This window comes from Amblyomma mixtum, chromosome 5 (genome assembly GCF_055824585.1).
Source record: "Amblyomma mixtum isolate Tamu chromosome 5, ASM5582458v1, whole genome shotgun sequence".
Lineage (NCBI taxonomy): Eukaryota > Metazoa > Arthropoda > Arachnida > Ixodida > Ixodidae > Amblyomma > Amblyomma mixtum.
In genome coordinates this window covers 168,834,290-168,861,761 of record NC_143016.1, presented here as the reverse complement: position 1 = coordinate 168,861,761, position 27,472 = coordinate 168,834,290, and the positions used below count along the sequence as shown (strand labels likewise).

General features: G+C 49.2%; 1 protein-coding gene across 2 annotated transcripts in view; it reads left to right on the top strand.

Moving 5' to 3' along the window:
• Positions 1-27,472, top strand: part of faf (ubiquitin carboxyl-terminal hydrolase-like faf) — a 160,865-nt gene that overhangs the window by 107,896 nt on the left and 25,497 nt on the right. For both annotated transcript variants that reach the window (XM_089546319.1, XM_089546317.1), the window contains 11 exons: positions 568-705; positions 2,814-2,972; positions 3,554-3,895; positions 5,316-5,417; positions 8,641-9,132; positions 11,025-11,335; positions 14,373-14,620; positions 17,550-17,719; positions 20,573-20,664; positions 22,041-22,182; positions 24,140-24,233. In XM_089546319.1, coding sequence (XP_089402445.1) covers positions 568-705; positions 2,814-2,972; positions 3,554-3,895; positions 5,316-5,417; positions 8,641-9,132; positions 11,025-11,335; positions 14,373-14,620; positions 17,550-17,719; positions 20,573-20,664; positions 22,041-22,182; positions 24,140-24,233 — 2,290 coding nt within the window. The remainder of the gene's footprint in view (positions 1-567; positions 706-2,813; positions 2,973-3,553; positions 3,896-5,315; positions 5,418-8,640; positions 9,133-11,024; positions 11,336-14,372; positions 14,621-17,549; positions 17,720-20,572; positions 20,665-22,040; positions 22,183-24,139; positions 24,234-27,472) is intronic.

The window sequence follows — 27,472 nt, the reverse complement described above, 5'->3', positions numbered from 1 at the left end:
GTGTAGCATGATTATGTTAGTGACAGTTGTGGTGCGAGAACAGAGACTCTTTATAGTGTTGTGGCCTAAGCTGCTAGGTCCCCTCCAATGCTTGACTGCATGTACTGGAACATTCATAGTGATGGTTCAACAGTGCAAACACACACAGGCCAACAAGGAGACAAGACACACACACAGCGCTGATGTGTGTGTCTTGTCTCCTTGTTGGTCTGTGTGTGTTTGCGCTGTTGAACCATCACTATGAATCTACACCAACTAGCCCAATCTGCAGTTCTTCTACTGGAACATTTGTTGCCTTCTGCACTGTGCCCCTTCCGCATGGTCTTGCCAGCTTTCTGTCCTACAAACACTTATTTCTGACCCAAGCGTGAGTCGTGCCTGAACTGAGGCCTATCCTTACTCTTACACCCAAGTGCATGTCTTGAGCCAAATGCTAGTAAATTTTTTCAGCACAGGCGAAGCACTCTCGCACTGATGAGACCACACACACTGGGGCCCATTCTTGGAGAGTGCACAGGGGGGAGCCCTGACACCCCGTGTTGTGTTCTCTCTCTCCTCATTGCACAGCACCTGGAGGAGCTGGCGGGCAGCTGCCAGGAGCTGTTTGGGCTGCTCTGCCGGCTGCTGGGGGCCGCCTGCCGCTGTCCCCTGCCGGCCCTGCAGCAGCTGCTGGACGACGAGATCGCCTGGCTCAAGAGGATACGGGTGCGTGCCTTCTGCTGCTTACCTCTGTATCTCACGAAAAGGAGCGAAAAGCCCATGACAAGCACGCTGTCCCGGCTTGCTGGTAGAGCTGGGTGGATGTAAGCTGGGGGAATGCACATTGAAACTGTGCGATTCGACTGTCGTATTTACTTCATTGTAATGTGCACTTTTTCCCGGCAAAAGTTATCTGAAAATGCCGTTCGTGTTAAAATTGAATACAAAAACGAAATTGCATCAGCAACACCCTATAGTCATCGGCATCACAAAATGGCGGCTTGGCATTTCTTGCGCATCGATCATGGTGGAAGAAAGGGCAGTTATCTGACCAGGTGTGGAGCATCTTCATGTAGCGACGCTGCTTGTGAAGACACTTCAAGGCCACCGCATAGCACCATGAAGCAAGCCGTCGAGGCCTTTACTGTCTTGGGATACCTCGGCTTTTTAATTTCAGACAGCATGCAAGTAGTAAAATATCTGAATGAACTGCAAAAAATCATCCTTGCTGTGCAGTTTTTATTTCAAAAGCAGGCAACCACTGCTCAGTTTTGCACCGAATAAATTTACTATAATGCTGACGGTTTTTTTAAATTACTGGGGGTGCAGTTGAATAATTTGGACAGTTTCCCCAGTCCATTGAAGCTCGAATTAGAGGTTTTACTTTATTGCCGCATACATGTCAACCCCTACCAGTTCGCCAACTTCACTGGCCAGAAAACTTATGAGAGCTGCCGTGGTGGCTCAGTGGTTATGGTGCATGGCTGCTCACTTGAAAGACGCGGGTTCAATCCCGTTTGCGGTGGTCGAATTTCGGTGGAGGCTAAATTCTAGAGGCCCGCGTACTGTGCGATGTCAGTGCACGTTAGAGAACCCCAGGTGGTCGAAATTTCCGGAGCCCTCCACTGCGGCGTCCCTCATAGCCTGAGTCGCTTTGGGACATTAAACCCCATAAACCAAAGTAGAAGGCTTGGGGGCTTCCTAACCATATTTTTAAAGATGACGACGTGTTAAAGAAGTTTACTTGCAGACTTTCTACCTCCCATCTGGGAATGTGATTGTCAGTGCAAGTGAACCAAGTAAACAATATGCAATTTGAATTTTCATTAGCAGAACTGATTTGTGTATGAACGAACAATTTTAAAAACGCTCAAAGCTGTAGCCTGCATGCATCCTGCTGGGAACGGGCACCAGCACAACCTGTGGCCCGGCAGAAACTACTGTAGACCTCGTATATAGGTCGGGTCCATGCATAGGCCAACCCTGCAGTTTTGGATGGTCGTTTTCATATACAGTAGACTCCCGTTAAGACGAACTCGCTTAAGATGAACCCTTGGTTAAGATGAACAGTGGTGGTCATTTGTTTGCTTTCCCATAGAGTCAATGCAAAAAAAAGTCTGCTTAAGATGTACACTGCACACGTGCTAATTGGTTAAGATGAACTTTCACGACCAGCCGTGCCCAAGCCATGCAGCTTTACTCGACCATTCGAGCAGTATTTCAGCGGAAGGAAAGAAAAAAAAGCTAAGAAATTGAAAGCTTTTTTGCACCACTGACGATCCATGCGACGCGGGGAGGCACAGAGACCTAACCACGTCTCCGTTGAAAGGGCGATTCTGTGAAAGCAGAACTGTCGCTGCTCCTCCCCTGTGAGTGCAATGAAGGATATCTTGGAAGGTTAAGTGATATGCCTACGCTTGTAGCAAGCAGACGATTTTCTCGACAGACACAAAAAAAAATAACAGACTGGGCAACACTCAACAGTGCCTGATGCACTGCACTAGTAGTGCAATAAATGCTTATGTTGCAATTATTTTTTTCCTAAAAGACTATTTCATGGCTTTGTTCACATATACGAAGTATTTGGACACACACTGCATGCTCGAACATCATTTTAAGAAGCACTCCTAATTAGATGAACTTCTGATAAGATGAACAGTGTTCATGGTCCCTTGGAGTTCGTCTTAAAGGGAGTCTACTGTACTTCGACTTATATGCGGCAATATGTGATACTTAATATTTTTAGCTATGTCAGCTTTTCAGTGCAAGTAGAAGTGCTCTGGTAACATTGTGCCCAGTCTCGTTGGCCATGGTGGTGCTTGTTGTTCTTCCAGGAGAAAGTGCAGGAGACGGGCGGCCTGTCTGCAGCTGAGGAGTCCCTGCTGGAGGGGCACCTGGGTGTGGCACGGGAGCTGGTGTCGCTGCTCTCGCCCACCGACAAGCACCACATTGGCTCCGACCCCTGCAACACGGTGCGGGGGAACCTCGTCAAGGTGAGGCCTGCTTGCCTGCGTGGATCAGTCGCACTGCAGAAAGGGGAGTGTGCACAGGTAGCCATGTCCACCACGTTAGGTGCACGGCAATGAAGGCACATTGATTGCAATACAGTCTCGGTGATACAAATTTCAGTAGGATGTGAATTTGTGAAGTTCCATGGCTGTAGGGCATTGCATGCGTTGTACAGAATTTCAGATGATCTTAACACACTTCCAGAGCGTGTGATACTAATGCACGAGGTTGAGTGCACCCGCGAGCTCTAAGCACTGCCCTCACAAGTAAAGTGGACACTTGTTGATTTGAGCTCCTAAAGCATCAAAAAATTGCTCGATTGTGTAAAGCGAAGATTGAATTAGGGGTGGCCATTTTACACGGTGCAGCCGACTCCTCATGCATATTCCTGGAGAATTTAAATTTTGCTAAGGTGCATAAAGCTAGTGCTCAGTGCGGCACATTGTTTTCCAATAGAAATCTTAATGTGTGTTCTGATTTGTGTGATACTCCTCTCATGTTCGAGCACTGTGGAGTGTCTCTGTTGTACTGGAGCCTCTTCTCCTCCCCCTTGGGTTGCTTGCAGGAGCTGCTGGAGGACTTTGCCTTTCCGGCGTCCCGGGTGGAGGCGCAGCTGAGGAGCGGTGCGGCGGGGGATGGTGGGGGTGGGGGGGTGTCGGCCGTGGCCGTGTGCCCGGGCCCGGACGCCCTGCGAGCGGCCCTCGACCTGCTGGTGGCCCTGTGCACGCAGAGCCCCGAGAACCTGGCGGTGTGCGCGGCCCTCCTGTCGGACATGTTCTATGCGGAGGGGCAGCCCCCCCTGCAGGAGTGGGAGTACCTGCCCCCCGTGGGGCCCCGACCCCGGGGGGGCTTTGTGGGACTCAAGAACGCCGGGGCCACCTGCTACATGAACTCGGTCCTCCAGCAGGTGGGTGTAGTAGGGGAAACCCCGAAAGGAGTAGTGGTGCGAGAGCTATGTATGCTCTGCTGGTGGTTCTCTTGATTGCACAGCACAGAGAAAGTTGAGGGGACAGGTGAGGGAAGGAGTGGTGTCAACGCAAGAGCAGTCTATTTGCCTCATTACTTGCCAGGCATTTGCATAGTAAAAATCTGGTCCAGAGTCCCTGGACTTTTTCTTTAACTGTGAAGTTTCTGAGAAAGCTCTGTAGCTTTCCTTTGTAGCCGTATGGCTGCACTCGGGTGGATGTCAATGAGTAATTGGTCCCTTATTACAAATCTACTCCACCTTGGGGGATTCCTCTGAACATTTGACCGACCATTTCAAAAGGCTGTTCCCGGTCCCGCGTTTCGGGTTTCGCTGAAGCGCGGCCGAGACTACCCGAAGCGAGTGCCGCAGCGCGTTGACGGGTGTTTGGTGACCGATCGCAGGCTTAAGAGTTCGATATATCCAATGTGTAGCTCAATGCATTTTACATGCATAATGCTGGAAGAACTTCCAAGTGTTCAAATATAAAGCACATTTCGCTATATCAGAGTTCGTTATGTTTGGTCTTGACTGTACTTCATTTCAAGCATTCTGCAGTAGAGTGAAAGGTAGCGCTCTCTCATCTAATAAGGGCCAAGGAAGACAACAACAGTCCTTAGAATTTTTGAGCAGTGTTGTGGCTATTTTTCCAACAGTTATTAAACTAATTGAAATAGTAGTTCAGGATGGAGTTTTGAAAGTACAGTGAGCATTTTTTTCACTGGTTAAATCAGCTGAGAAGGTCTGCTTGAACGCAGCACTGCAAAGGCCTGCTGCAAAGTGGTGTGCCGCCATAAGTAAATTTGGCGTCAACCAAGCCGGCTGAGCTTCTTGCATGTAGCAAGCAGCTAGACACCGTTGCCCTTTCCTTCCCAGTGATGGGCCCCGCCGCGGTGGCTCAGTGGCTACGGCGCTCGGCTGCTGACCCGAACGACGTGGGTTCGGTCCCGGCCGCGGTGGTTGAATTTCTTTGGAGGAGAAATTCTAGAGGCCCGTGTGCTGTGCGATGTCAGTGCACGTTAAAGAACCCCAGGTGGTCGAAATTTCCGGAGCCCTTCACTACGGCGTCCCTCATAGCCTGAGTTGCTTTGGGACATTAAACCCTAATAAACCAAACCAAACCAAACCTTCCCAGTGATGGAGCCACCGATCACTGGGTGAGGTGCATGGAGGAGCACATTTTGTAGTGCGCACCTTTGTGATTGGCCGAGATTGCTGCAGCCGTCACAGTGCTGCAGATAACTTGTGAGATGGAATATAGGGGCTAACAAGCGTGGTGATGTCTTGGAGTGTCTTAAAAGAATTCTCACAAAGCAGATGTGTGTGTGTCTCTCTCTCACATTGTGTGTGTGTACCCTTTCAGCTGTACATGATTGACAGCATACGGGAGGGCATCCTGGCCGTGGAAGGGGCAGCCACCGACCCAAACGAGGACTTCTCGGGGGAAGAGCGGCCCGAGCATGAGGTGGGTGCTGCTGAGCATCGACGTGGGTGCACCAGGTGGTTTGGGCTGACATTGAGAAGAAACTAGCTTCAGAGAAGGCTTTGTGGGACAAAGAGAACAGAATGCAGCTGACTGGCTGACAGGATGCTGACGAAGTTTGTTGGCATTTTTGATTTTTTGCCAGGTTGCATATAACGATTGAAGTTTGAAAGGCCCTTGTATACAGCCTTTTACAAACGCTATGAAATAAAAAAAAAGGAAAAGAAATGCAGTTGAACCTCAGTGTATCAAAGACGGATGTAACGAATCATTGGATATATCAGTGTCCCATAAAAGTTTTTGCCATGCGCATGCAGTTCTTGCATTGTGATTGGACATAAAATGGATGCAGTAGAAAGAGGTTTCCAGACTGGGTTCTACAGAAGCCCAGGATTCCGCTGAGTACTTTTTTGGGTTTCCTGAGCACTTGAATCTGTGCATTACTGAGCCCCCCCTTTTCATTTACCCACCTTTATGTTGGGGCTAATCGCACTGTAATTGTTCATTGCAGACCGGTTCACTACACAGCCAGTCAAAAGTTGCCAGTGAGACTTTTGTTTGAGCTGTACCTGGTTGTATCGCGACAGAACGTGCAAACTGGTGCGAGAAAATCAAAGACAAGACATGCCCCTTGCATGTGTTGTCCTCATTTTTTCACGCCATTTTGCTTTTATGCGCATTGTACTGAGGTGCGATGTGTCTGCATGCTGCTTTTTGCGTGCACTGTCAGGCAGGAAGGGATGGAGGCCAGAACACATGAGGTTCCTCAGCATCTGTTGAGAGCTATTGGGGGTCGATTCGAAAAGACCAGGGAGAAAACAGACGGAGACAAGAGAAGAAACACTGGTGACAGGACGGGCGCTGTCCCGTCTCTCAAGTGTTTCTTCTCTTTTCTCCGTCTGTTCTCGCACTGCTCGTTTCGACTCATGTCGCACCAACTCACCCAATCAGCATTTTTGATTGAACGCATTTTTATCTACATTGAGCTCTTTCATATGTCATCCACCTAAGCACAATTCTGCCATCTTGCTGGTCAGCCTTGCCTTGTGGCTGCGACCACCTGCCAGTCGAGGGTGGTTTCCTTCTGTTTGCAGAAGAGGATAGTCACACGCCCGTCCTGTTGTTAGTGTTTCTTCTCTTGTCTCCGTCTGTTTTTGCGCCGGTCATATCGAATCATGTCCCACCAACTCGACCAATCAGCAATTTTGATTGAACCTGTCGGGGGTTCCGTGAGGCTTAGAAGGTTGAGAATCCGCTCCGCAGTAGACACTCGTGTGTACCATACCGTATTTACTCGCATAATACGCGCACTTTTTTTCCAGAAAATCCGGCTCAAAGTTCGGGGTGCGCCTATTACGCGGGGTAAAATTTGCGGAAATTTTTCGACTCGCAAAATTGAACATACTGCATAAACGCACTCGTGTACGGCCGCACCCCATTTTCCCGAAGAAAATATTAAAAAAAAAAACGTAAGGGCCGCACCGAAACTTTCCACGACCCATGCGGGAATAGCCTTTAAAATGCACGCGTCGAGGCCTCCGCGATCAGCTCCGGCTGCGCGCAACGGGCGCTTGATCGCGGAGGCCACACACGCGCAAAGGTGCTTCCAGACGCCGCCCACGAAGGGCGCCCAAGGCCAAGCTTATCATCATCATCAATGTTTTCTTCCGCCGCGAGCGTTCACTATCTATATCGCCATCAGCATCACCAGCTCCAGGTTTTTTTTTGTTGTTGTTGCTATCAAGTGCCGGGATCTGTGGTAGCGCGTAGTTCATCGTGGTTTACGGCTTTGCCGCCGAGCATTGCTGTTTTAGCTCGACAGGCAAGCACCTTAATAGCTACACGGCTGGGAGTTTGCTCTCGAGCACGGCAAGCGGTCGGAAACTCGACGTGGCCGAGAAGTGCGGCAGTTGCGTCTGTGGCGTGCCTAAATTTTCGTACGTGACTCCAGGCGCCGAGGTTTTCGTGGGCCTAAGTCGGGAACGTTTCCGGCTGGAGATGAAACTTTCCAAACAGACGTTTAAAGTGAGCATCCCTGAAAACTGAGTGCAGCTGTTCTACACGATGTTGTTGTACGTGCTGTGGGTCCGCAGCAGCTGCGACGGCAGCAGCACTAAGTGTGGACCAGTAGTCAATCCAGCAAAAACTTTGTTAAAATAAAGATTGGGGGTGGGGGGCGGCAAGGCGTCGGCTTGCAATCGTGTAAATACAGTATTGATCACAGTGCCAAGTTCGGGGTGCGCCTATTATGCGCGGAAATAAAAAAAATCTAACTTTTCGCGACCAAACTAGGGGTGCGCCTATTATGCGAGTGCGCCTATTATGCGAGTAAATACGGTATTTATTTGCGCAATGAATTGACTTGCTTTTTTTTTTTTTCCAGAAAAGTTGATATCAGTTTTGGGGCGGAGTTCATACCTGGGGAAAATGTTTGGACTGATTTTTTTGCAAGAGTCAAAATTTTGTATCACAAATTCACCCGCCTGCCCGCCTACTTGTTTGTCCATCCGTCCGTCCGTCATCAACAAAAGCATGTGGTCAGTCACTCTCGTGTCAGTAGCATCGTTTGTTTCAAAAGGTGTTTGTTGTATCACGGTGCGATCCAACAATTTTGTGATAGTCGACGGCGCAGACAGTCGAGGTCAAATAAAGCGAACATCCGCTGTCCCTGAATGTAAGGTATGCATCACACAAGGTTAAAAAAAACTCGCAGGATGATTACGAGTGTGTAATCCGAATGTTTAAGCTTTAGTTGTGGTATGAGAGGGATTAGGCGTTTCCACTCCCGATCTCTAGCTTGCCAATAACTTGGAGGTCTGAAGGTTCTGCTTCTTCCATAGCATTTCAGTATAGATGCTTTAGAGCATTAAGGTTTGAACTGCTGGACTCCTCTCCGATTCTCGAGCACTCGCTGGCTTTCCAAGCATACACTGCGGCAGTGGGCCGAGCAAGCCACCGCCGCTGGCGTCCCTGTGAAAGGCGCGCAGTATCTTGGCACTCAACCAAGTTCGCCAAGCACGTCATCCCCGCAGGAGCTCCCGTCAAAAGATAGACGCGCCGTGATGTTATTGGTGGGCTGGATCTTTGTGTGCTGCCATGGTCTGCACTGCAGACGGCGTGAAACTGACAAAACTTTGATGCATGCTTTCTGGGGCCCTGGAAGCCTGGCCCCGTGAGGTGCAGCACGGACTCTGTGTGTGTGCAGGGTGGCGAGGCGTGCATGCAACGACCCGTCACGGAGGAGGACGGCATGGCGGGCAAGGAGGAGCAGCGGCGGGACTACCACCTGGGCGTGCTGAAGCAGGTGCAGGCGGTGTTTGGGCACCTGGCGGCCTCGCAGCTGCAGTACTATGTGCCCCGGGGTTTCTGGCGCCACTTCAAGCTGTGGGGGGAGCCGGTGAACCTGCGCGAGCAGCACGACGCCCTCGAGTTCTTCAACTCGCTGGTGGACTCGCTGGACGAGGCCCTGAAGGCCCTGGGGGCCCCCTGCCTGCTGGCCAAGGCCCTGGGGGGCACCTTCGCCGACCAGAAGATCTGCCGGGGCTGCCCCCACCGGTACTCGCGCCAGGAGTCCTTCACCACGCTCAACATCGACATCCGCAACCACAGCAACCTCCTCGACTCCCTCGAGCAGTACGTCAAGGGGGACCTCCTGGAAGGGGCCAACGCCTACCACTGCGACAAGTGCAACAAGAAGGTGGGCGGCCTGTACAGTTTTCATCTTTTCTATGCCATTTCTAGCAGAATATTGCAGCTAACCTGGAATTAACGGTACACACACTTCTGTGGAAAAGACATTCAACCAGCTGATGTGTTGTTACGGTTATGCAAGCTGTCCCTGCCAGCAGCTGTAGCCAGCAGGGAGGAGATTATGGTTGGGTGGAGCGTACCCTGATTCTTTTCCACTTACAGCTCACAGGAAGCAATTCACGAATGTAATAACTGCAACGACCACAACAGAGTCAGCCACAAGGGTCTGTGGTCATGCTTACTGTGTAGTTACTCGACAGACATGCAGTAATCAACAGCACAGTGCACCACCGTTTGAGGAGCAGTGTGCGTGCAATTTTTCACCCAGATGAAACCCATTAGAGTGCAACTGCTGCTTGCATCCTTTTTGAGGAAGCCTCGAAGCTTATGTGCACGCTTCACGACAGCACATGATGCATCGAAGGATGCCTGCTCGCATTGTACCGTATTTACTCGCATAATAGGCGCACTTTTTTTCCGGAAAATCCGGTTCAAAGTTCGGGGTGCGCCTATTACGCGGGGTAAAATTTCCGGAAATTTTTCGACTCGCAAAATCGAACATACCGCATAAACGCACCCGTGAACGGGCCGCATCCTGTTTTCCCCGAAGGAAATAATTTTAAAAAAATCCCTGTAAGGGCCGCACCCAAACTTTCCACGATTCATGCGGGAATAGCCTTCGAAATGCACGCGCCATGGCCTCCGCGATCGGCTCCGGCTGCGAGCAACGCGCGCATGGTCGCGGAGGCGCGCGCGTGATCGAGGCGGCCGTCATGGAGGTAAAGTTTTTCTTCCTCCATGGCGGCCGTGCACGCACAGGAGCTTCTAGGTGCCGCCCACGGATGGCGCCCAGGGTCAAGCTTATCATCATCATCATCAACTTTTTCGTCCGCCGCGAGCTTTCGCTATCCTTATCGACATCATCATCACCAGGTCCAGTTTTTTTATGGCTGTCAAATGGTCGGTTTCTGTCCTAGCGTGTTAGTTCATCGCAGATATGGCTTTCTTGCGCTGCCGCCGAGCGTTGCTATTTTAGCACGACGGACAAGCGCCCTAATAGCTACACGGCTGGTAGTTAGATCTCGAACACAGAAAGCGTGCGGTAGGCCGGAAATTCAATGTGGACGAGAAGCGCGGCAGTTGCGTCTGCGGCGTGCCTAAATTTTCGTATGCGACTCCTATCGCCTCGGTTTTCGGGGTCCTAAGTCGGGAAGGTTTCCGGCTGATGAAGCTTTCTGGCTGATGAAGCTTTCCAAACAGACGTTTAAAGTGAGCATCCCTGAAAACTGTGTGTGGCTGTTCCACGCGATGTCGTTGTACGTGCTGTGGGTCCGCAGCAGCTGCGACAGCAGCAGCACTAGTGAGGACTAGTAGTCAGTTCAGCAAAAACTTTGTTAAAATAAAGATTGTGGGGATGGGGAGGCATAGGCTTGCAATCGTGTAAATACAGTACTGATCACAGTGCCAAGTTCGGGATGCGCCTATTATGCGCGGAAATAAAAAAATCTGATTTTTCGCGACCGAACTGGGGGTGCACCTATTATGCGAGTAAATACGGTAATTCCCGATCTAAACGTGCGTGAGCGTAGTCAGCAGTTTATTCTGCAGTCGGCATCTGTTCTCGATTCGCACGCAATTCAGAAAAGAGCATTTGCCTTTTTAGTGGGTGCTGGAGCATTGGGGCTGAGGCAGGCTGCATTTTTCTGGTTTCCGGCCGTGTTTCCGCTCTTTAGAAGTAGCTCCTCTGATTGGTGGGAAAGCTTAGAGGGAAGATAGAGGACTGCTGGGCTGCTCACACCAAGGTTGGCAGAGACTGAAAATTGCCACCGCTGCCCGCAGGTGGACACGGTGAAGCGGTTGTGCATCAAGAAGCTGCCGCCGATCCTGGCCATCCAGCTGAAGCGCTTTGACTACGACTGGGAGCGTGAGTGTGCCATCAAGTTCAACGACTACTTTGAGTTTCCCCGGGAGCTGGACATGGAGCCGTACACGGTGCGGGGCCTGGCCCGCATGGAGGGGGAGCTCATGGACGACGAGGAGGCGGCCGAGGCGGACGAGGAGCTCGGGGCCACCCACTACCGCCTCACGGGCATCGTGGTGCACAGCGGGCAGGCCTCCGGGGGACACTACTACTCCTACATCCTCACCAGGTGATCACCATCGTCATCATCACCATTAAGGCTTCCTTTAAGACGAGCTAGAATGAACCGTGAAAATTTGTTAATCTTCTTAGGAGTGCCTTTGGAAAGAGATTTTGAGCATGCCAGGTGTGTCCAGATGGAGTCGAAGCTTATTAGAGCGGAATCTTATCCATTGTGTATGGAGTACAGTCTGTGCGAAACAAGGGGATGGCACAACAATAAAAGGTGCTTTTTCAAGGCAGCAGCTTTGTTCATTGTTTTGAAAAGAACTTGGTGGTGAAGGAGCACCTTAATTGTTCAAGAAGCCGCAGTAACTTTTCACAGCATTTCTACTGCGTAGCTGCAGTCCTTCGGCAAAGCGGTTTGCCCTGCTACTCTGGGAGTCTTAAGTACGTTGTGAGAATCAGTTTCACAAAAACCTCTGCCCGCCATTCTCAGTGCAGGCAGATGCCCGCATATTTGCTCCTTACATCCGCTGCTAAGTTGGCAGCCCTTCTCCACACAGCACTCTCAGTTGATGGCCCTTTGTCGATGCTTTGCAGCTGGCCAGACCACTCTGTATGAGTTGCGGTTGTAATAAATACCGCTTTAGTGATTGCACTATGAGGGGCAAATGCAGGCAGAAGCGGACCAATACCACAAAGGCGGGATGAAGGAGAGTGGAGTGTGTCCTTATGTAGGGTGTGGATCTTGGAGGCGGAGTGGTGTGTGCGTGTGGGCGCACGGTTCTCGGAGGCCGGGGGGGGGGGGGGGGGGGGGGCTGCGGTTACCGTGGCAAGAACAAAAGAACAAGAGGGCGCAGGGAAGAAGGGACATGTGAGGAGACCAGGGAGATGGCATGGAGACGGCGAAGTGTGTGTGTGGAAATAAATGGTGCTGAACATGTGAGTCGGTCATCAAGTGTGACAGCACTTTTTTGTCTCTCTCAAGCCCAGACATGGCCACTGATTGTGAAGTTGGACAAGCCCCCGCAAGTAAAGTTGAATCGTCTACAGTAGACTCGCAATAATTCAAACTCAAATAATTCACACTTTCCTTTATTGAAACAAATTTCAAAATTTTGGGTTGGCTGGCTATGTTTTCAATGCATTGTAAAGCCGCTTAATTCATACAATTTCTCTTAAGTTCAGTTAATTCAAACTTCTTGTCGTGCTCCAACACTCCTGGCACGCGAAAGAGCAGTGGCCAAGGTCTGATACAGAGGACCATCAACCAAGTGTGTGGAATTGGGTTTCGACTGTACTTGGATTGTTTCACATGTTTCTTCAGCATTTTTTTTTTGCTGCATTCATATAGTTTGCGGCTTTGTGTGGGAGCATAGTTCTCTCTCATCCAAGTGCATTCAACTTTGGCATGTCGTGACTGGTGATTTGAATTATTTTACGGTGAGAACCGTTGTACAGAACCCACTCTGGGCCTTTGCCTGACTGAAGCCCAAAGAATTTGGCACAACCACCAGAGCATGCTTCTGGGCCCAGATTGTGCCCCCCTCCATACACACGCATGCACGCGTGTGCTCACACACAAACGCACACAAGCGCACACACACACCGAGTGAGAGACCACAGCTTCTTTGCCGAAGGAGGAGGAGGAAAAACTTTATTCATTGGCAAGGGTTGGGAGATGGCGGGTTGTTGGTTGCACTGTACTCCGTTTCATACATGGCAGGCAACACTACCAAAGCTAACGTGCCTGTTCGTGCAAGCTGGGTCCGCATCCAAGAAGTTCACCGTATACAGCCAAAGTGAACACAAGAATATTTCGTTGCAACAGCTCTTAAGTGCCGTGAATGGCAATCTCCTGGAGTTCATTTTACCGCTAGCCAGACTTTTGTCCTCCAACTGATCAAGACTTCGATAAGAATGAATGGGCCGATACGCGGGCGGTAGGGCAAATCGCCCTTACTCCAACTGCACCTGAAAAGTAGTTCACACTTTGTGAAAATTATAGTCCGAGTACTGAGCCCCTCATAGCTGCGACCATAATTTTCAGTGCTACCACAACGTTTTATGCCACTTTTTGTTTTTGTCCAAACACTTACTGAGACTTCGAGAAGGATGAATGACACGTGGTGGAATAATATGGCTTCGCGGACGCACTACTTCTGTAGCCTCTGCACAGAGCATCGCCTGCTGTGTATGAAATAGAGTGTACGTGGCCGGAAGCCCCTTGCTCTTTGCGACCTCATTGTCTCGGTCGATGGTCCGCAGTTGTATCCTTGGGTCGGAGCTGAGCAGCACGGCCTCCTACCGCTCAGGTCCAGAGGAGGCAGTTCTTCCGCACAGTTCCAAAGTATATGATCTAATGTGGCGTTATCACCACAGTGAGTGCAGGAAGGAGGGTGTTGACGGGTATACGTGAGAATATTCTGCTGGGTTTCGCCAAAGGGGGTGGTTCTTGAACTGCCACCTTGGATGAGGTTCGTGCTAGGAAGGCCGTGTAGCAGTGAGAGTAGGAAGTGTGAGTGCCAAGCAGACGGGTACATGTGACGTTTGGGACCAATGACTGCTCTCACCTTATCTTGTAACTGAGCTGTTCCTTGGTTTGGTTCATGGTTTATGGGGGTTTGATGTCCCAAAGCAACTCAGGCTATGAGGGACGCCGTAGTGAAGGGCTCCGGAAATTTCGACCACCTGGGGTTGTTTAACGTGCACTGACACCGCGCAGTACACGGGCCTCTGGAATTTTGCCTCCATCGAAATTTGACCGCCGGCGGCCGGGATCGAACCGGTGTCTTTCGGGTCAGCAGCCGAGAGCCGTAACCACTGAGCCAACGTGGTGGCCGAGCTGTTCCTAGTTTAGCCAATAAATTTTAGAGTTCAAATTTGGCAAGTGCACATTTCTGAAATGCTGCTATACTAATGTGCGACCATGTTATTTGACTGATCCCTAATTTATTGGTTTATGTTTTTTATCAGCCCGTAGCCTTCCACCATGGGGGTTTCATGCCCACCTCGAGTGTCAGGAGGCTGCTGAACCCCCACGTGCCATTTCCTTGCTTTGCACATATCTCGCATCGCCGTAACTGCCCCCTGGCCCAATGCAGGCCCCCTGGTGGAGCCTACCGGTGGTACAAGTTTGACGATGGCGAGGTGTCCGAGTGCCGCATGGACGAGGAGGAGGAGATGAAGAACCAGTGCTTTGGCGGGGAGTACATGGGCGAGGTGTTCGACCACATGCTCAAGCGCATGTCGTACCGGCGCCAGAAGCGCTGGTGGAACGCCTACATCCTCTTCTACCAGAGGACACCCCTCGCCGACGCCATGGCCGCCCTCAACATGCAGCAGACCAAGGGTGAGATGGTGCTCGACAGTCAAAGGGGAGCTAGACATCCTGCTGGGAAGGGGAGTGCTGTCCCTGCCGACAGCTGAACCCACCGTCGCATGTGGTGCATAGAACAGATCGCTGATGGGCTGTTACGATGGCAGGCAGGACGTTGAGGGGCGAAGAGAATATAGCTGGGTGGTGACACGAGCTATGCGGGGAGGGATGTGGTGAATTTACTGGACCACAATGCCCACAGTTGCTGCAGGACAATTCGAAGCCGACGGGAGAGGCTTTGTTCCTGTGGCTGATGGACTTTCTGCAGGGTTTCCACATACAGTACTGAGTATGCCCTCTGTTGAGCTTTCGTGCTCAGTAGTTAAGGATTTGATTTTCTACTGACAGGTTGTGAGGGTCGCGTGTCGTGTGTGTTGGCTACTAGGCCTCCCAGAGAATATCTCACGGTACCTTCTATAGTCTCCTGTGGCTTATTGTGGACTCAGTTTCGCCCCCGATGCTTTGTCATGCTAGCAAATCTTGTGCACCCTGGAGGACTTCTCTGGCGGCATTATGGTGTTGTGAATTGCACTACATTCACAATTTCAGCCGGCAGAACCACATCGTAGAAGATACTATGGTGAATTAGTCATTGTTTGTGGCAATTTCTCCACCACGTTTCACAATTAGCAAATGTAAAACACTTGGTGAAGCAAAAAGCAATCTAAACTTTGTTGGGTGTATCAAAATACAAGTGACTTATAAGTGGCACAATTTCATCTCAGTATCGACATCAGTGCAGGATGGCTTGAGGATCCAGCTCTGCTAGTTGTCGCCATGGTGACAGAAGCAGTGGTGCCCTTTGTTCAGAGGAGGTCAAAATTGAGATGCTGGAAAAAAAAAAAAAGAAAACTTAATACAGTAGACTCTCTCGTTAAGACGAACTCGGTTAACAGGATTTCTCAGATGAAATGAACAATAAGACGAACTCAGTTAACAGGATTTCTCAGATGAGGTGAACAATCTGATACCATATGGTTGGTTTCCCATAGAATTCAGTATAAAAAAAAATGCTTGAGAAGAACTGTTTTGCACATACTTCGTTTTAGATTAACTTTCACAGTGACCATGAACTCTGGCGACACCACGCAACAGCACTCATAAGATGTCTGTGCGGCATTGGCGAGTGAAGGAAAAAAAAAAAATAAAATTCTTCCACAGAAGAAAGCGCACCCCAGTAAGTTAGTTTCTGCACAACATCGTGCAGTGATGTAGGGAAGCTTGCTTGCTGAAGCGGTAAATGCAGAGCATCTTCGCTACTACTGCCTGCGAGCAGTGCAGAGGTGGCAGGTCTTGATATCGTGCGCGCTTCATGTGCTACGTGTTGTCTTTGGAGGACTGAACGCTGCCTAGGCATGGAATGTACCCACTCGTTGACTTGGCTTTTTAACAGTTGGGAGCAGAATTTTCAGCCAGCAGACAGGGATTCACAATGCAGGTTATTGCGGCGCAGAAATGGCCGTATGTCGGTCCCTCGTGGACATTGCTGCAGTGGATGGAAGGGCACATGGTGCACTTGCTCATAGAGTTGATAACAGCTACGCTGTAGACGGAGCGAAATAAGAGAGCTGCACGGCTACTCAGCTGGGTGCCTTCACTTTGCTCATAGCCTCAGAAATCATGTTTGAAAAAAAAAAAAACATAAATTGCAGTCGCTGTGGAACAGAGCGAAAAAGAGATGGTAATTGAAGAAAACTAGAACATTGCTGTTTCCAAGCGGGATAACGTGACTATGTTTTATTCCCTCACTGTTCAGCTCACTTCATGCATGGTGCCATATATGTTCCATTTGCTGTTATCCTCTCACAGTAAGGCCGTCTTATTCATTGTTTTCGTGTAGCATATACAGTGAATCCCGTTATTTGAATCCCATTAATTTGAAAATGCGGATAACTCAAACTGTTGGCACGGTTCCAGCCAATGCCCTTATAAGAAGAGTATGACACAGTATGCACACTGATTCGGACGCTATGGGTCTTGCACTGGTAATTTGAATGGGCTCCTGAAGGGAGGCTGTGTTCAGCATGACCGGTGTATCAAATGATCGACCGGATAGCCTCACTCAAACCTGAATTTCACACTGCAGAGTCTCTTGCACATCTTAGACCTGGATGCAACAGTAGGCGCAATAACGCACGATGGTCCAGTCTCGCAAGCACAGGCACACCGCATAGTTTGTTTTAATTTTCTGAGCGTCGCACCAATCCCCATCAGCCAGCAAAGCGAGCCCAGCTGTGTGCTGTTTTGGCTGCTGATTGGTGCGTTGCTGGTCTTTTCTGTCCCTATTTTTGTTTAAAGCACCGCTCTTACGTGCCCGTTCCCGGGTTGAGTGGCATGCCTCGCCATTTGCATAACCGAGCATGGAGCGCAGTGGAGGATGAAGGACTGAGATAACGGAGAGTGTGCGAGGAAGAAAGCGGAGGAGAGGGGACAGCGGTAGCATGAAGGCGTGTTGCGTGGCGGTGACCCACGGCACCAAAGTAGCGTGTGCTGATGTTGTTGGTAAGGTATGCATTGCTCGCCAGAGATAGTGCCAGAGTAGCGCACGCTGTAGACGCGCTGGCTATTTGCTCGAGGCAAGGCTCATCGGTGGTAGAATGCTATGCGTGCTGCCCAAGTCTAAACCCGGAGCTTCCTCCATCTGGCTCTCTGTTTGGTACACGGTCGTCTACAGTTCGAGTGCCGCACCAGCTGCGCTAAAAATCACATTACTGTAAAGCTAATTTTCTTGCCTCTTCAGCGCTGTTAAGCATTTCCATCCGTGTATTTTTTATTTTTTTTGCCTTTCACGCATTCTTCTCGAATGGGACCCTTCCTTTTTGTTGAGGCAAGGTCTTGCGGCAATGACGCGTGAGCAGTTGTTGCCAAGGGGTCTGCTGCAGTGGTCGCTTGTCTTTTGCAGTGGGCGCCGTACCCCGGATGCCAGCGGCCATCGAGCGCAGTGTGTGGAGGCAGAACATCAAGTTCCTGCACACGCGCAACCAGTTCAGCCACGAGTACTTCCAGTTCACCAAGAAGCTGGTCAGCTGCAACACACCCTTCGTGGCACTGGCACCCGACCAGGACCGGCTGGTCAGTGCTGTGGTGGCGGTTGCTACCTCTGAACACCGGTGGTTGTTGGCTCAGTGCTTAGGGACTCCTGTCCTCATTCGCATTGCCCATAGTGCAAGAGAGACTCAGCAGTGGATCTAGTATGACATTAAGAAACAGATTCACACAGCACAACAGAACGAGGACAAGAAAGAAGACGAAACACAGGACAGACGCTGACTGCCAACTCTTTATTGCGTCATAAAAACCAGCACAGATTTATACAGATTTATAGATAACGCAATAAAGAGTTGGTGGTCAGTGCCTGTCCTGTGTTTCGTGTTCCTTCTTGTCCTCATTCCGTTGCACTGTGTGAATCTGTTTCTTAAGGCATGAACCAACTAGCCCACACCAGAATCCTCTTAGTATGGCAGTGGCAAAGCTGAAAGTAGCCAGATCATCTTAGTTATCACTGTTGACGTTTTGGAATGCTTCGCCGCATCGCTTATGCTTTGTGGGAAACCACCCTGGCAGCTGACTGCATGCATCTGTCTGCTCATGCCATGTGTCCCCAAGCTTCATTCCTCATATGCCCACATATTGGTGTTGTTTCATAAGTTTAACCCCGTCGCATTTATGTATTGGAGGGAAGCCCCCTAGCTGTAGCTCCCCGCATGTTAGCACGCATCCTATTGCTCGCTAAAGTATCGCGTGATCATAATTTTAACAGGATTTGAATGTACCGTATTTAAAAAAAAAAGATCCGTGTAAGGGCCGCACTGCAACTTTCCACTACCCATGCGGGAATAGCTTTCGAAATGCACGCGCCATGGCCTCCGTGATCAGCTCTGGCTGTGCACTACAGGCGCTTGATCTCGGAGGCCACACACGCGCACAGGAGCTTCCAGGTGCCACCCACGGAGGGCGCCTGAGGCCAAGCTCATCGTCATCATCAACTTGTTCCTCCGCCGCGAGCTTTTTGCTATCCATATCAGCATGAGCATCACCAGCTCCAGTTTTTTTTTGTGGCGTTCAAAGTGCCGGGATCTGTGGTAGCGTGTTAGTTCATCGTAGTTGTGGCTTTGCCGCCGAGCGTTGCTGCTCTAGCACAACGGGCAAGCACCTTAATAGCTACACGGCAAGCATGTGGCAGGCCGGAAGTTTGATGTGGACGAGAAGTGCAGGAGTTGCGACTGCGGCGTGCCTAAATTTTCGTACGCGACTCCAAGCGCCGAGGTTTTCGTGGGCCTAAGTCGGAAAGGTTTGCACCTGGAGATGAAGCTTTCCAAACAGACGTTTAAAGTGAGCGTCTCTGAGAACTGTGTACGGCTGTTCCACGCAATGTCGTTGTACGTGCTGTGGGTCCGCAGCAGCTGCGATGGCAGCAGCAATAGTGAAGACTAGTAGTCAGTTCAGCAAAGACTGTTCAAATAAAGATTTGGGGATGGGGGAGGCGTTGGCTTGCAACCATGTAAATACAGTATTGACCTGAGGGCCAAGTTTGGGGTGTGTCTATGATGCGGGGGAATAAAAAAAGTGATTTAGCAGAACTTTTTGCTGGGCTAGTTGGTCCATTCTGACATTGGTGAAAACAGCGCGAAAGAAGAAGCCCGAAGGCGAAACGAGGAAGTGACAGGAAAGAGCGCTGTTTTTTTAACGAAGGGCCCACTGTATAAGAAAGGTAATCTAGCAGAACTTTTTGCTGGGCTAGTTGGTCCATTCTGATATTCCTCGTTTCGCCTTCGGGCTTCTTCTTTCGGGCTGTTTTCACCAATATCAAAAAAGTGATTTTTTGCGACCAAACTGGGGGTGTGCCTATTATGCGAGTAAATACGGTACTTGCCGGAAAATAGCGTTATTCGCAAACATATTAGCCAGAAGAAAAAGTGAAACTCTGTGTGACATTTTAATGGCTCGTGATTTCGATCTTGTGAACCAGGAAATGCTATGAATTGTGAGCTTACCACTGCAGCAAAGCAGTCGATGACTGGCTGTGAACATGCCAGCAGCAAAAGTGAACCGACACCAGCGTTTCTATCATTTTTGATCTCTGTGATTGTTAATCCTTTTGGCTCCTCTTTGCCCTACTAATCACCTTTTTCCGGTCATCATTTGGGTCTTTTTTTTATAATTGGTTTTTCTTATATTTTCTCTCAGGTGTTTGCCCCTTTCCTTTTTTTTTTTAAATTGGTTTTGCCTGCTATAACCTCTGCTCCTCTGGTTTGGTGCGGGCTTCCTGTCACATATTTTTTTTTTGTACTTGAGAGTTCTGCAATAAAGAATTATAGCGGAAGAGGCAGAGCTGTTGCCTGCATGGCCTGCTGCAGTTATTTCGCAGGGGCCCTTCTGTCCTTAATTTTCGTCCATTAGAATCTACCAGCTGCATATCTTAGGCCATAGGGGGCAAAGAAAAATCTGGGGCAAGTTGGTAATAACGAGGTACCTTTACTGTGGGTGAGCAAATAAATTGCGCATGTTATTCTTAGATTTTGAAATTCTTAGCTGTGAAATATTTTTATGTTGAAAGTGTAGATATCCCGGTGGGAATTTGTTTAAATTTTGCAAATCTGCTAAAGTCCGTAATGTGAGGTTGAGAGTAAGGAGGGTTCACTGTGTAGTAAAGAAATATTGCTTAGAGTTGAGAAAGGCCCATAGTAACTGCGGTCTGCATTCCTTGGTAGCTTGGGATATTGCAAATGATGTGAACGAAGGAAAGAAGACAGGCACTTTGTGCGTGACTGACTTGTTCAGTTTCTTCTGGCTTGCTTTTGGATCAACATGAAGTTACTAGGCAGGCATGAAATTTTTCAGTGCTTTGTGAATCCTGTGTGAGAGGGGGCACAGGGGTTGAGAGTGTGCCACCGCTTATGACCTGCTGTTCCGCAACGTGCGCAGACGCCCGAAGCGGAAGACCTGGCCATGGTGAGCGTGCAGCTGGCATCCAAGTTCCTATTCCAGACTGCGTTCCATACCAAAAAGTCCCTGAGGTGAGGAGCCCCCCAGCTTGTTCTTCGGGCATTGCTGTTGTGCGCACTGACTGCACTGACAGAGACGTTGCAGTTCTTTGAAATGCCATGGTCACTGGTGCTGCCACATTGCAGAAGCTTATATTTCTTATGGGGGTTTAACGTCCCAAAGCGACTCAGGCTATGAGGGACATCGTAGTGTTGTCTTCTTTAAATTATGGCATTGGCAATAGGGAAAGTTCCTTGGAAGAGTATGCATGCATGCATTGCTCTGTCCGGCCACCTTTGTCATGTGCTTTGTAATACTCGAGAACATTTCTAAGGCGTGTAATTAAATGCTGTAGTGGTAGAAGCATTCGGGGAAGAATAGCAAATTTAGCCGAGCAACAAGAGAATTGGAACAGGCAGCCAAAAGTAGCGGGCCAGCTGTCAGATGTGAGCAGAACAATTTTTCATGCATGTTCTAGGTATAACTAAGATGCATCACAGTAAACGTCAATGCATGTAAACACTGTAGTGCTGAGGTTGCAGCATGTCCTTCTGTTGTTTTATTTTTTTATATCTACAAGTTCATGATGTTAATCCCAACCCTTGCAGGTCCCACTGGTAGCTGCAACATGTTTTGGTATATTCGCAAGAAACCCCCCAAAAAATACTCTTATCACATTTAAAATGTATTTAAGTGGCAGGCAAGCCAGGGCTTAAATAGTAATGTTATGTGCCTAATAAAAGCTGACAAGAGCAGTGTCTCTCTCAATACCTGTGCAGACAGAAAACCGCGAAAATTCAGACAGTGACTGCAGCAGTGTTTCACATAGCCCTTGCATGAGAGTTGAACAAAAAAAAAAAAAGTTTTATAATGGGAGCATTGACAGCTGTACAGGCACGGACAAAAGTAAACGGAGCACGCAACTGTCTTTGAATATTTTTCACGCGTCACCTAATTGAAATTTCCAGCAGTGGTGCGCGCATGCTGGTAGTGGAAGTTGGTGGGCTTTCTTGTAGACAAACAACGCTTCTTCAATAGCGTGCTCCTTTTACTTATGGCCGCGCCTATACCTCTCTTCAGACAAGTGCCCCCCTCCCCCCCCCTCAGAGAAAATGGCATCCCAGCCAATTGCTAGCTGCCAGAATTCCTCTTTGGGTGACTGTTTGCAGTGCTGCTGAGTTGCCCGATGCTGTTTCGTCCTCTCGCTTCTCATAGACGAGCATCTACAGCAGTGAAGTAGCCAATACTGTGAATGTGCAGTTTGGTTCAGTTCAGTTCCTTGTATCTCTCTGCTGCTGTGCTTGCTTGGTTTCTAGTGCCCACCCTGTTTTAGTGCACACATTCCAACTAAGCCTGTGGGAGTAGACATGGTGTCCAACGGCATCATCCCTTCCTTCCTTCCTTGCAGGGGTTCGGCGTCGGACTGGTACGAGGTGCTGTGCGTGCACCTGCGGCACTCGCGCAATGTGCGGCTCTGGTTTGCGAACCAGGTGCTGTTTGCACACCCACACCGGCTGGCCGAGTACCTGCTCGAGTGCCCCACCAATGAGGTAGGGCCCCGTCTCTCTCGTGCCATTTGCGAGGGGGGCGGTGATATAGGGTAGAGTAGAGTCAGAAATCCACTCGGATGCTGGAGGTGGGGTCAGCTTCCCAGTTGAGCCTCTCCCTTTGCTCATAAGACACTCTGGAACATCTTTTGAACTGAAAATTCTCTGGGTCTAGTGGTTTTGTCTTGCGATAGGAATCCAGGACACATTGAATTTTGCTACACAGAGCTGGTAGCAGGTGCCGCACAGTGAGTTCTGGAAAAAGCATAATTAAAGGTGATAGAGAGCCCAATGGACTGATAAGTTATCTGTGCCTATAAATATCGCTAGCCATGTGCTACTTAAACATGGATATAGATTAATAATCATGTGTACAGGTAGAAACCAAGAGCAATAAGGTCACCTTTTTTTTTGGTGCACTTTCTTCTCTGAGGAATTAACCATGCCTTGTACTCGGTTTGTTCGTAATCTTTGGGTGGAAGGTATGCAGTGAATGTCGGGCCACTGTTATGCAATTGTTCTGGTTCAATTCCATTCTATTGTTGCCATCCGCCCATCACTGCGACTCATTCTAGCAATAGGAAGGGCATAGCTTTAGAGACAGAAGAATCGGAACGAAATGGAATCTGAATGAAAATGCCCGCAGTTAGACACTCTTGCAAAAAACACATGCTTGGTGTGGCTGTATGGAGTGCGCTGAGCACACTACTATTTGAAAACAAACAGCTCCATGTATTTATAGAGACTGTTCTAGTCCAGGCAAATCATATTTAACGCCATATAATCTCATATAAGGGCTGCACCCATGTATAGGTCGCACCCCCTGTTTTGGACTAGATGATTGAGAGAAAAAAAAAAACGGTTATATGTTGTTTTTTTTTTAATTTGTGCAAGAAGGAGCACTGATCTTCCGGGTGGACGCTGGCAACGTCTGCACTGGTGCTGTGACAGCAGTGTTGTAGCCCATTTCTGCTGCTTGCAGGAAGCTTGTCGGAAGTAGTAACAACTGGCAGTGCTGAGAGTGGAGACTCGCTGCGTAGCGCAAATGAAAGGGACTGGGCATTGCTGTGGCACTGGGCCCATTTGTGCAGACTCTGCACCTCTGCAGAGGTCTGCGCAGGCGGGGCAGTGTGAGGGTTCAGTTTCGAAGGACAGGCATGTGCTGCATAGCAGGGGGCAGAGTGAGATTGCCAGCCTGCACTTCGAACTCTCAACTGATACGTCAATCTTCTCGCAAAGTCCTGAGAAAGGGCATTCTTTATTCAGTGTGCAGCAAAAGCGCGTGTTGACACAGTCGTTCAGCATCTGCGCTTTGGTTTAAAATTGCATTTGCATGCATTTTTCCCTCTGCCTCTACTAATTTGGGGCTCGTCTGGCAGTAAGAAGAGCTTCGGAGTGCCAGTAGAATTTTGCAGGATGTTTGTTGCGCAGCTTTATTTTTGGCCCTAATAATAAAGCTGCACTAAGAAAATGAGGACAAAATGAGTACCCACATACACGATGGCGCACTTGTGTGTCACTTGTTTCATGTTTTCTTAGCGTAGTTTCTTTAATTTGACAGTCATGAACCAGCTAGTCCGCCAAAGTGTTCTGTTTTGTTGTTTCCCTTATGGTGGAAAACGCCACTGTCTCTCTCTGTGTGTGCGTGTGTGTGTGCATGCATGTGTCAGTGTGCGTGCATGTGAGATCCTCTTGCCCACCCTAAAGTGCGTAGTGGATCGAGCACATCTCCCACCTATGAGCATCCATCGATCAGAAGTTCACAGAAAGAAAAAAGTGATGGTGAAATCACATTTAAAGTCGCAGTGGGAATGCAGTGAATGTAAAATTGAATTGTGCAACTAATACCGCTAATGCAAATTTGTCACATTGCATGATCACCCATACATTTCTTTTACTTTTCCTGTCCTGCTACTTCTGTCCACCCACACTCATCCGCCCTGTCACCATCACCACCCAGGTTCGGAGTGCCTTCGCCAAGATCGTGGTGTTCCTGGCCCATGCCTCGGCAAGGGACGGACCGTACACCCCACTCTTTCCTTGCGCTTCCTCCAGTGAGTACTACACCTCAACAGCCTGTGACAGTGTGCAGTGGACTGCAATGTCGCCAAATCCGAAGCTGCATTCAGTTCAAGTTGTCACTTTGGTCTTGTCATCATCATCATGTGCATCCTTGATTTGCGCTCCGTATGATTCACAGCTTGAACGAGTTTTCAGTCCCCTATGGGTTCAGGCTACCGTATACACTAAAACTAAGGTAGTGCTCCTGTAAGGGCTGCTCCAGTGGACTTTCCACCCTAAAATTTTGAAAAAAAAAAAAATAATTCCGCAGGATGGTTATGAGTTGGTAGCACAGATGTATGAACATTAATAGGGGCGGGAAAGCAAAGAACTTTTCACAAACGTGCTAATTGCTTCATTACGTCTTGGTGTGCTGCCAAGTTTATAAGGTCGGTCATCACAGCTGAGGCTCTCTCTGAGACATAAACACTCTGTGCTGCCACTGCGATGACAGGACGTGTAGCAGGTGCTCTGTGCTGTGGACGTTGCCAACAACGCTGCAGGTGTGAGGGATGAGCAAAGAACTGAATGCTCATGGTCAGGTATACAGTAGAACCCCGTTCATATGTTTTTCACCGGACCGGGAAAAACAAACGTAACAGCCGGGAAAACGCAACAGTGAGGAAAGCACCGAAAATTAATGAAAACAGTGCAGCTTTGACTTGAAACAATTTATTTCCGCAAAGTGACCTTAGGAGTTTAAAAAATCGAGAATAATGGATTGCAGTTTCTTTCGCCCGCTGGAAAGAACAACGCGTTTCTCAATAGTCTGGAAGGCCGCATTGCTGTCAGCGTTGCTTAGCGGTGCGACACACATACCTGCAGGGGAGGTCCAGAGCCGCAACGGCTTCTCCAAAAATCGGATTTCCCAACTCCCAGAAATCATGCGGCTCGTTGTCATCGTCATCGCAGTCAGCGGCTTCACTCACAACCGAGTTCGCAACATTGTCGGCAATGCTTTGACATTCCGACGTCACGACGGCAGTATCCACGGCGACGTGGTCGCCTCATGTGATTCCCGTGGCACCCAGCGCAATGCATAGCCTCAGTTAGCTCTTAGAGGCTGCTTACTACTCTTCATCTTCCATGGCAGTTTCCACTTCCATGCGAAAGCCACACTGCACGCAGCAGTGCTGTGCAGTTGACGCGCTCACTGCAGTCCACGCTGAAGCGACGTGCACAGCGTCAAACACTGTAATGTTCTTAGGCTGCTCGCCACGCTGCTCCACGTAGGCCGCCCTGGCTGCCTGTCGACTGTGTTTAGTACGTCCAGCTTTTCCTCAAGGGGAAGCGCCTTCCGCTCACGCGACGTTATCACACCATCAAAGCACGATAAAGATCGCGGCATTGTGGTTTAAAAGTTCGGCGTTCGCGAGGCGGATAGCCACCTAGTGGCGACCTCTCCAACTCGCGTGCGGCTTCTTGCAGCCAGTTCCGTAGCCAAGCCTGGCCAAGACTCGTCAAAAATCAAAATGGCGGTTGGCGCGCATTGCCCGGGCGGGTTCGGGGAGCCCAGTTGCGACATATCATGCGGGATCGTTTCCTCAGCTACGACGTAACAGCAGGGTTCCCAATACATTGGATCCTATGGAAGCTATGCCGGGACCCGAAGAAAACGACGTAACAGCCGGGAAAACGCAGCAGTGAGGAACGTAACAGCGGGGTTCTACTGTATAATGCTCAAGGTCAGCAAAAGAGGAATTGTGCTTCATAAGAGAACTTTTTGCGGGGCAAGTTGGTAGCTGTTCATTATAAATATTTGAAGGCGACGGGTCCTGTAGTCTTCTCTTGTGCACGTGTGTTGTTTAGCACCTTTAAATATTTACACAATAACCTAACATTATAATGAAGGCCCCGCAGTTTTCCACAATTCTTCGAAAAATCGCGGATTTAATTTTTTGTGAAAGAGTGTTAGCAGTCACATTCTCACTTTTACGCCATTGCTGTTATGGATGTCAGTAGGAACAGCAGTATGACGGAAAAATTACCATTTTACCTTATTTATATGAATACAACGCGAGATTGAAGTTTGAGAACTGAGGAGAATTTTAAAATGTTATTACAGTTGCAGTGCAATGTCAAAACTATTTACACCAGCCCTAGGCCGAGCGTCCTCCGAAGGAATGCCGATGGCATGCAAAGATACTGAAACGGCGAATATATCGACGTTATTTACGAGGCAATGCTTCAGATGCATGCGCCACAAATCGAGGGAACCAAAGTCTTCAATACTTTAATGCATACAGCCTCCCACACAGCAGCAGCCCTGCCCCCACTACTTGGTGTTTCGAGCTGCCCAGTCCTGCGTCCATTCGCCCTTTATTGCTTTCCCTGCTCTACTCAACTCTTTCAGTGCCCTTTCTCAACGAGCCACAACGGCTTCTTTCCATATCCATAGCCACCGTCTACTTAGCACTGGCATGCTGCGAGCTTTGCCCCAGGGTCATTGAAAAAGCAGGCTTCTCCTGGCAGCTTTCAAAGCTCGGTGGCGAAGGTTGTTCTGGCTACCTTCAAAGGTTTGAAGAAAAAAATTGACACTGTGTTCGTACCGTGGTTCAGAATATAAAGCGAGATGTGTTTTAAGGAGTTATCTGATATTTCTCTCGAATTCTTTATTTGCAGTTTGCGGAATTTAAAATTTGTGATGGAACAGCGCAATACACCGGGACAAGAGGCAGCGCTTGTCTCTTGTCCCGGTGTTTTCCGCTGTTCCATCACAAATGAATAATCAGCATGCCCAAGCTGCTGTCCAGGAATTTAAAATGTTCTGCGGCAGAAAATTAGGGGCCTTAATCATAGTCGGTTTTGAATATATCAGACCAGAATATATTGAACTGTTTTTGTTGAACAGAAGATCCCCTTCAAAATCATATGCAAGAAGTGTAGCGTTTTTCGCATTTATATCGAATCACGTCCAGTGAAATATTCAGTGTACTGAATGGAGCTCTATGTCCCTTCAAATGGTGCTTCTTCAGATGGCACTCCCACTATCAGTTTTAATGCGCGGTGCCAGGTTGGATGCGCCTTGGACACGTTGCTGGCAGTGCTATAGCACTGTATAATCGCCTCACGAGGGGAACTTGGGCGCACCTGAGTTTCGTATTCATTTATTTTCCACGCGACACCTTTGTCGTGCTGGGAAGCAAGCATTCAGTGCATTGCACTGTGTGTCGTGCGGTGAAGCTAACATAGTTGAGCAGAGGATAACAGCAGCAGCTCACACCTGGTATGG